General features: G+C 44.2%; 1 protein-coding gene across 4 annotated transcripts in view; it reads left to right on the top strand.

Moving 5' to 3' along the window:
* KCTD6 (potassium channel tetramerization domain containing 6) overlaps positions 1–9023 on the top strand; it is a 51676-nt gene extending 42653 nt beyond the window's left edge. The window contains exons 1-4 of one of the 4 annotated variants that reach the window (XM_062201182.1): positions 907–2082; positions 2198–2451; positions 6188–6257; positions 7844–9023. In XM_062201182.1, coding sequence (XP_062057166.1) covers positions 6231–6257; positions 7844–8530 — 714 coding nt within the window. In that variant the 5' untranslated portion in view covers positions 907–2082; positions 2198–2451; positions 6188–6230 and the 3' untranslated portion in view covers positions 8531–9023. Of the gene's footprint in view, positions 1–143; positions 227–906; positions 2452–6187; positions 6258–7843 lie in introns of those variants that run through there. The other 3 variants (XM_062201183.1, XM_062201181.1, XM_062201180.1) reach the window with 3 other exon arrangements.
* The last annotated feature ends 917 nt before the right edge of the window (positions 9024–9940 follow it).

Below are 9940 nucleotides of genomic sequence, written 5' to 3' on the forward strand. Positions count from 1 at the left end.
TGCCCGCTCCGCCGTTAGGGGGCGCCGGCGCTCGCGGCGCCGCGGCTGTGCTGGGAAGGCGCCGCCCGCGTTGGGCAGCTGGGGCCGCAACTCCGGGCTCGAGCTCAGTCGTCCCCTGTGCCGCCGCCGCCGCCGCCGCCGCCGCCGCCGCCGGGCGCGGGCTCGCTCGTCCCCGCGCTCGCGCTCTCGGGCCGCCGGCGTCTCCTGACCCGGCAGCCGCTGCGCAGTGAGTAGGGCGGGCGCGGAGCTGGCGGGGCCGGGGCTTGGGAGTGCCCGGCAGAAGAATCTCGCGCCGAGCGGCCGGGGGAGCGGGGCTGAGGAGGATCTGGGCGGGGGCCCTCGGGGCCAGGCGGCGGCGGGGCCGCGCTGAGGGGACCGCGGGGATCCCGGGCCGCGCGTCCCGGGGCTGGCACGAGCCAGCGGCGGGGCTGCCCGCGGCAAGGGCCTGGGTAGGGGTTCCAGGGCCCGCCTGACGGGCTCGCTCGGCTCGGCGGGCCGGGGCTTGGAGCTCCGGCGCGCGCGCCCCCCGCCTGGGCCCCGAGCATCGCCCGCCCCACGCCCGAGCCAGGTGGTGGTGTCGGGGGGCTTGGCTTGCGCTGCCCGCACCGGGACATGCGGGGTTTCCTCGAAAATGATAGTTTTTGGGGGTGGCGCTTATTAGCTGCCGCTTGTCCTAGTTTAAGGCGTGCGGCAGGGGGCTTCTGAGCCCTGCCTCTGGGATTTTCTGCTTCGAAGAGACCCTCAGATGGCAGCCGAGTCCTCTCTGCTTGCATGTGTGTAGGTCGTGGCGTTTTTAACGCTCGGTGCCAGAGGTGATGTATGGCGTGGTAACGGGGAGCCCCTGCCGCACCTGCTGGGCTGAGGCTGGTGGCGGCTGGCCCGGGGTGGGGGGGTGGGACCGGGGGATGAACCGTGACAGAGATCCTGTGGGGATATTCTGCGGAAGTTACCCTGTTTCTGTTCAAGTAGACCGGCTCTAGAACAGGTTGATAAGCCCGATTTCAGGACTTTGTGTTAGGAAAGGTTTGGGTGGCGGAGAGACCTGGGATCGCCCGGTTTGACTAAGAATGTTTGGGGTAGCCTTGGTATCTCCTTCACGTCCCCCTGGCACGTTCATTTTTCCGCTGTCACACATGCCCTAGTACATCAGTGATCCTGGATAGGAAATTAGCCCGGGGATGAATAACAGTTAGCACAGGCCCGAGCCTGAGGTATCTTCAAATGAACCAATGGTTCGCCAGGAAAAAAGGAAATCGTGTTTTTGTCTGCAGGGTTGGTAGGTTGAGAGAATTTGCTCTCTGGCTGAAAACGATCAGTGCCTGCTGATAGCTTGATTTGGTGTGATGCCTTAGTGAAGGGTTGAGTGAGTGGCCGGGATAGCCGTAGATGCCAGTTCCTAAGTTTTGTGATTTCAATTTTTTTTTTTTAAATCATGTTTTAACCAAAGCATGACTACACAAAGGAATACTGGGGTGAATCCTATACGTCCTCAGCATATCTTGGAATTTGCTATTTGGCGTCTATTTAAAATCTAATTCATGTATGTATTTGGATGTCTTTTGGAGATAATCCTGAGTCATGCTTTAGAGAAGTTACTTCTGAGGTCTTTCGCTCTGCTCTCTGGGGGTCTTTGTGGAAGCTGGACGCTGCCCTTCAGCTGGAGCTATGGGGCCAGGAGGACCGGGGGACACTGGAAGCACATTCAGAGGCCTGCTGCTCTGTATTTGGCTGCCTCCATGCCTGTGTCCTAAGTTGCTTGTGTTCACACTGTCAAGTTTCCCAGTTTACTGCAGACATTTTGCTTATGCTATTGCCACTGTTATTTTCACATTTGTATAATACTTGCCAGCTTATAGGAGGTATTGCAAATATATTCACGATCGCTCTTATTTTCTCTAAAGAAACAGCTGGGTGTAAAGAGTGGTTGAGTCACCCTCTCCTAGTTGGTAGGGAGCAGAAGTGGGATTCAGGCTCTCCCCAGTGGCCAGTTGTCTTTCCTCTGCACCCGCCTGTGTCCGACTTCAGATAAGAACCCGGGTCTGATCTGTGTTGTGCGGAGATGGTGTAATTACTTTTGGGAAGGTGGGCTAATCCTCTTTTATCTTGCAGAGACTGAGAGGAATTTTACGATTTTGGACTATTTGTGACACTTTCAAGTAGCAGGGTCACTTTTCAACCTAGGCCTCTTTTCTTCTAGACCACTTGGTTGAGAGAAGAGAGAGAAAAGAATTAAAAAAAAAAATCCGTTTCTGCAGCAGTATGGTTAAGGATAATCTAACACTATAATCACATTATCCTTGTATGCCTGGCTACTTGTGCTGGCCTGTACATTGAGTGTTAACCCCAAAGACTCCTTTAGATGTCGCTGAACTAGTTACTATAAAAAGTGTTTCACTTTCAAACTCCCACATTCCAAGAACAGAGAAACTCAGTACAAAGGCGATTTTGAAGGTAAGTGTAGATGGAGGGAGTTTATTGAATGCCAGAGGCAGAGGTTCCAGAGAAAAGCATTTGAAAGAGCTACTCAGGAGGCAGTAGGGGTTTTTATTGCTATTCATTGGAGGTTTATATTGCCAGGTATAGCTTGTTACATAGGAGTAGAACTTTTACCCTGGCTAATTAATTCTTAGTCTGTGGAAGAAATGATAAGCCCAGAATGTTTGTGTTCAATTTGGTTCATCGCAACCGTTAATTTGAGCCTGTAAGTGCAATTTTTGCCGTGGTGAGGCAGATGGCAGTTAGGGGTTCTTAGGTTGTCTTTAAAGTTACTGACTGACTGTGCTTTCTTCGCATTTGCCACTTTCTGAAATGTGTAATTTCTTTTAAGGCTTTTATAAATCCTTCAGTCTGTGTGTCTCTTAACTGAATTACCTGCTGACGTTCCACTGTCAGAACTAGTTGCAGAAACCTTTGAACTTTAAACATGGATGAATTTTAAGTGCTGCTTTATAATCTTTTGGGAATGGTCAGTATTCTTTCCACAAGAATTTTATTTGCATCAAAGGTCATCTATTTTCAGGTGAACTGATTTTGCAAGGTCAGAAGCCTACTTTGAACTTTAGCATTGTTTGTGCCTGGTTGCCTTGGCTGTCTTTAAAAGGATATTTACTAAGGAGAGTCAGTGTAAAGGGAAATTTGTGTCATTGTTACCCTCATGATCTCCATTCCTGGCCAGTTTCCTGAAATATTAAAGATATCTTTGCCTTCACCAGTGAAACAGGTCCATTTGATGCCCGTTTCAAATTCTTCCTTCTGCCGCCTGTCTTGTGGTCATTTAACTTCTCATTAAGCCCTCCAGTGGAGACTGTGCCAGAAGGGAGAGAAGATGAAAAGCAAATGAATCATTTTCTAATTGTTAGCAGCTCTGGAAAATGACTTAGTAGAAGAGATCGAAGCTCTTCCGGAAATTCTTCTGGATTATGTTTTATTTCATTCATCTGCGTTGTGTCTGATAGCCAGCAGTTCAAAATTCAGAACCTGATTCCCAGCTATTGGATAACCAGGAGTTTTCCTGCCTTTTTTTTTTTTTTTTCTTTTGGTGTCTTGTTCTACCTGTATATCTGTGTACAGAGGATGTTTAGAGCAAGGAGTAGAGAAAAAATTTAATCAATTCCAGTTTTTTTTTTTTTTTTTTGGTTTGAGTTCATTAATGAACCATTTGGCATTTTTAAAAGTTATTATTTGAAGTGACTAATAGTGACTTTGCTCCCTTTTTTTTGTTTTGATGCATCTTATACAAAGTATAGGAAAGCTTTTAGGTGCTTTTTAAGAAATGGGCTTATATAGATTCCAATGGCTGCTTTGCTGAATTATTAAACTTGAGGTTTCATAATAACTTTGTACCGGAACCTTGGCTTTTGCTGTGGAACAGATTTGGGGGCATCATCTAATTTGCTGTTTATGATTGTTCACGAAGTTACATTGTTTTGATTTAGCAGTTAAAAAAAAAGATAAATAGTGGACAGACCTTGTGTACCAGTTGTAACATTGATGTCTGTTTTTCCCCTTGCCTTTGTTTGATCATTTCTCACTTAACCATTTGGATATTCATGGTTGAAGTTGTTTATGTCACTTAAGACAGGGCAGCAGCCGTATGCACACTTGTGAGTAGATTGCTTGCCGTTTTATTTGCCGCAGGAATTTTTACAAACCCATCGTGACTGCTTAGTTTGCTTGAACTCTACTATAAACTTTGTCAATAAATCCCTAGCAGGTGGAGTCTAAAGTTAATCCTTCCCAATTTGTTGTTTCTTGGATTGTGTTCTGTCAGTTCCTACCCCAGGAGGGGAGTTCTGGGAAGATGTAGACTAGGAGTTGGAAAACCCAAGTTACTCCCTTACCTCCAGCGAATAAGTCTCAACCTTCCCTGGGTCTCTATTTTGCATTTCTAAGATGATGGGGTGAGCCCTGCTTGTTTACTGGATTAGGAAAGTTGTGAGCGGAAAAGGCTTTCCCAGCCACATTTCGGTTGTTTGGTCTTTCTAGATTCCCTTAAAGGATGTCTAAATTTTCTGTGATGGTTCCACAGTGAGCCCTTGCCAGGGGTCCCCATTTCCCCATTGCTCTTTTCCTCCTACAGACCTCTGCTGGTTTGTCTGTGTAGCACTTTTGAAGTCTCTTCTGTACTTCAGTTGTTGCGTGTGACTTCTTTTGTAGATTGAAATCTCTATGAGGGCAAGGAGTGAACTTTAACTATTTCTGCGTGTCCACATTGCATATAACCATTTTCTGCCTCCTGGTGGACTTAGCATATAGATATTGATTGACTGATTGGTTAGGGAGGCTGCCAGGAGTGAATACTTTGTGTGATTGCAGTATGCCAAAGATGAACATTTTACCAGACCGTTTGGAGGTCTGGCCTTTTAAATCGCACAGCTACTGATCTGTTGTCATCAGTGACTGAATCAGATGCTGGCAAGACAAATTGGGAAAGCTCCATTGCTCAGTTCTCTTTACTTCAGATACGATTTATGAAGCAAGTCAGAGGAAGGAAAGGTTGTCACAACTGCCTGAATTGGACACTTGTTCCATTTCACACTCTGTAGCATGTGGAGGCCTCTCTATATCCAGCTGCTGAGTGGAAAGAATAAAAACTGACTGGTCCACATTTGAGCCGCCTCGCTTTGAAGGATTTGCAAGGTGGAGAACGAGAGGCTTCAGGCTCTGATTTCAGCCCCTGCTGTGCTATGCAAATGTTCTCTACATGCCTGAGTGACCTTTTGAGAAAGAGCCTTTGTGATCTTCTGTAGCCGGGGCTTGTTCTGGGAATTGTGTGCCAGATTCCTCTAAAAGTGGGAAAAGTGGATCTGTTCAAAGACCACATGAAAACAGCCAGTGCTTTTCCTGGATGAATACCCACAAGTCCGTGTTTTTTACCATCTCTTGCCAGAGCTTCTGAAATTTGCTCTGCAGTTTGCTTTGCAAGTTGATTTGGGGAATAAAGTGTGTGAGAGGGAACTGACTGAAGCTGTTTGTTTAAGTGCTTTTGAATTGTAGATAAAAATAAATTCAAACTGGCATCCTTAGTATCTGAGTGTTTATCAGTGTCTTAAGGCTGGCTCTCTGTAAGTGCTGGCTCACTGACTCCCAGCCCCATCTAGAAGGTTCTTTGTGCCTCATCTTCTGCTCTAGTGCTTTGGCATTTAAATTGTTTTATTTTGATTATTGTACAATGAGAAATATATCACTATTAAAAGTATAATTAGTTTTTTTATGTTATAAACTGAGTACCATTTTGAAATGTTTCTCTTAAAAAGTAACAGTGGTTGTCTGGGACGTTTGTGATTTTGGATGTGTTCCCTTTCTCTCAAATAACCTTAACTTAACTAAAAATCTTCCTAAGATTTGTACCAGGATAAGGTTGTAGACTCATAATTTTCTTCTACAGAAATCCTAAAAATTGGGATTTCGGAGAAGAGAGGTAGGATTTGAATGACCAGTTTATTTCCTAGGCCCTTCCTCCTCTAGTGTAGGCTAGTTTTTCTCTGTGAAGGTCAGTCTCTTAGGTAAGTGTTCCTCGAAGGCCTTGGGGAATGCTTTCTTCCCCAGATCTTTGCCATATAATAGGTTTTAGTTGAGCAACAATGAGTTTCTTGGGCGTTTGGCCTGTTCTGTTTGGTGGGAAAACCAGTGTTCTGTTTTTGTGGTTGTAATGTGCTAATCTATGTCTGTTTTTTTCCTCTGGAAGTTTGCCTGGCACCTGGGCTCCTGAAGACGCAGCGCTGGAGCAGATGGATAATGGAGAATGGGGCTATATGGTGAGTGGCTCCTGCACGCGCGTGTTGAAGGTCGGCAGGTTATTGTCTTGTATGTCTTTTCCCTATGTAGTCTGAGGTATATCTTTAATAGAATGAAAATTAAGAGTTTGTATATGCAGCCTCCTTTGAACTCATGTAGATGTAGTTTTTTGGGTATTTTGCTTTATGTAGTGTTTTATTACAGGCAAATTCATTTTGAACTCTAAGTAGCTTTTTATAATTCCTTCCTTGAGAGCTGGCTTTTTGATATCTGGAGCATGTTTTTTTTTTTTTTTTTTTTGACAGGCAGAGTGGATAGTGAGAGAGAGACAGAGAGAAAGGTCTTCCTTTTTGCCGTTGGTTCACCCTCCAATGGCCGCTGTGGCCAGCGCATCGTGCTGATCCGAAGCCAGGAGCCAGGTGCTTCTCCTGGTCTCCCATGGGGTGCAGGGCCCAAGGGGCCATCCTCCACTGCCTTCCCGGGCCATAGCAGAGAGCTGGCCTGGAAGAGGGGCATCCGGGATAGAATCCGGCGCCCCAGCCGGGACTAGAACCCCGTGTGCCGGCGCCGCAAGGTGGAGGATTAGCCTGTTAAGCCACGGCGCCAGCCTGGAGCATGTTTTTAAAACTCGTCCTTCATGGAGTGGTGACGACTGAAAGGGTCTAGAGATAATGGTGTGGAGGACCTCACAGTTGAGGTTGTGCTTCTGCAGCTTTGTGGGTGTGTCTGTGTCTCCCTGTTTTCCTCTTCCTTTGGTAAGAACTATTTTACCTGCCTAGGACCTGAAGTGTATCTGTCTTTTTGTTTTTCCTTAAATATGTTTTCTAAAACTGAAGGTATATTATTTAGAGAAGCTTGCTTCTCATAACTAAAGGCTGTATTGCAACATTATAATGTTACAAAAGTAAATACACTATCAGATTATAAATTTTAAAGCTACAGTTACCTTGAGGGTATGTGATGGTTTTATGTCTAGATTGTGTTGACTTAACTGTACATTTTAACTTCGTATTTGGAACTTAATTCCGTGAAAAAATTATCAATATTAGATCTTCACAGATTTTTAAAAAAAGTAAATTTCACGATTTGTTTGCTTTTTTTTTGAGGGAGAAAAGCCCAAAGAAATACTGAAAGTAGATGTCTTTATCAGAGCATTTTAATTTTTATCAAATGTTAAATTATAAAGAAATAATAAGAAAAATGCAAACTTTTCTTGTAAATCAGGCAAAAACTTAAATGAATTATATTTTAGTTTGGTCCTTCCTGTCTTGTAACATCCCCTTGACCTGCAAACTCCGTAGATACTGGGGCTGGAAGCTATGTGGCTCTGAAAGTCACGTCCTCCATTCTAACAGTCAGTCTCTCAAAAATTGTATTTCTCCTTTTTTCTGCGGAAGGCAAGTATTAGATCCCTCCCCCTGGGTGGGTTTGTCACTGCAAGAATCGCCGTTTTGCATTACAGAATGACTGAATTTCCCACCCCACACACCCCCGCCCCCCAGCCTGAAGGAACCTTGTGCTTGCTTGTTACTAGTAATTTTCTTGCTTTGTCAAAGTTAGGATTTTCAAAATCTCAGATGACTGATCATTTTTTAAAAAATTTCAGATGACTGACCCAGTCACGTTAAATGTAGGTGGACACTTGTACACAACGTCTCTCACCACATTGACGCGTTACCCGGATTCTATGCTTGGAGCTATGTTTGGGGGGGACTTCCCCACAGCCAGAGATCCTCAAGGCAATTACTTCATCGATCGAGATGGACCTCTTTTCCGCTATGTGCTCAACTTCTTAAGAACTTCAGAGTTGACCTTACCCCTGGATTTTAAGGAATTTGATCTGCTTCGGAAAGAAGCCGATTTTTACCAGATTGAGCCCTTGATTCAGTGTCTCAATGACCCAAAGCCTTTGTATCCTATGGATACTTTTGAAGAAGTTGTGGAGCTGTCTAGTACTCGGAAGCTTTCTAAGTACTCCAATCCAGTGGCTGTCATCATCACCCAGTTAACCATCACCACCAAGGTCCACTCCTTACTAGAAGGCATCTCCAATTATTTCACCAAGTGGAATAAGCACATGATGGACACCCGAGACTGCCAGGTGTCCTTTACTTTTGGACCCTGTGATTATCACCAGGAAGTGTCTCTGCGGGTCCACCTGATGGAATACATTACAAAACAAGGCTTCACAATCCGCAACACCCGAGTGCACCACATGAGTGAGCGGGCCAATGAGAACACAGTGGAGCACAACTGGACTTTTTGCAGACTGGCTCGGAAGACAGATGAGTGATCTTCAACCCTGAGAGAAGTTTCTGGAAACTGGCTCCCCAGGAAATGGCAGAGACTTTTTTTTTTTTTTTTGAATTCACAGTGTGGGATTTTTTTTTTAATATTTGTATTTATTTGAAGGTATTGAGGACCAGAAGGACGTTGTGTGCTTTTCCAGGCCCCTCCTGTTTTGTCCCTTCACCCTGAGTATGCATGTGCCTGTTGAGTCTCCAGACACCTTTTTTATAAAAAGAAGTCTGAAATCATTATGGATATAATCTACCCTTAACAGAGCTTTTTTTTTTTTTTTATAATTATTACAGTGCTAAAATGATTTCTGATAAAATCATCCCTAACTCAACTAGAAGGCTATAAAAATCCAGGAATGAAAGAATAAGCAGAATACTCATGATGCCTTTGAGAAAAATCAAAACATCATGTAGGGTGACCTAGTTTCCAAACAGATAAGCAGTATTGTAATATTAAAGGAAAACTATTCCAATCATTTAAAAGTACTTGTTAAGTACTGCTTCTTACAGTTATGACAACTGTTTCTTTCTATGCATATAAATCAAGCAACCAAATATCTGTAGCCATGGAGATGTCTGACTAGAAATATTTATATTGGATTCTGAATACAAATGTCCCTGTGGTAGAAATCTTACTTCTTATACCTGGTACAGTATAATTCCCAAGTGTACTGTCTACCAGGAAAAAAAATCCTAATAAAAAGTAAAATATGAAAACTAGGTTTGTATTTCTTGATTATTATTACTTAATAGGAGAAGATCATCTCTTGTCTAAAGTATGCGTTGTTGGTTTTTTGTTCCCAAATATACTGCCCATAGCACATTTGTATTTGATGTGAGAGGACCCCGTGGAACTTCGAGTTGCACTTTATAGGGGCTCTGCCGTGTCACTGCAGCACGGATAGGTGGAATTTGATCCAAAAGACTGCCTATTTGAATGGTAACATGCAGTGTGACAAATTTTTGAAAATAGGACTCTGCTGAAGATGACAGAGTTTTCTTCAGTTGTCATAGCTCCAAATATGTTTCAGCTTTGTGCTCAGTAAGCACAAGGACAAGATGACTCTTCCGCCACTTTCTGCTCATGTGTGGTGGTTACTGACAAGTGCGTTTATCACCGCCATTACGTTTATTTCTGAGCTGTAGAAATAAACTGCAGTGAATGAAGGCTGTGCAACAGTTAGGGAAATGTAGGTACTTTTGTTTATTTCACCGTAGTTGTATTTTGCATTGTTGATTCGATTCTATTTCTTGAAAGTTACTCACAGGGAGAATTATGTTAATTACAGTGAGGCTTTCTAGTTTGCCAGAATATTTTATAAAAAGGATGGCAGAGAACTGCTTGCCTGCTTTTTAAGGGAAGAGCAGGGAGGTGGGGGAGGACCCGAGGTGTGTGCCTGGGC

Source organism: Lepus europaeus, chromosome 9 (assembly GCF_033115175.1).
Source record: "Lepus europaeus isolate LE1 chromosome 9, mLepTim1.pri, whole genome shotgun sequence".
NCBI lineage: Eukaryota > Metazoa > Chordata > Mammalia > Lagomorpha > Leporidae > Lepus > Lepus europaeus.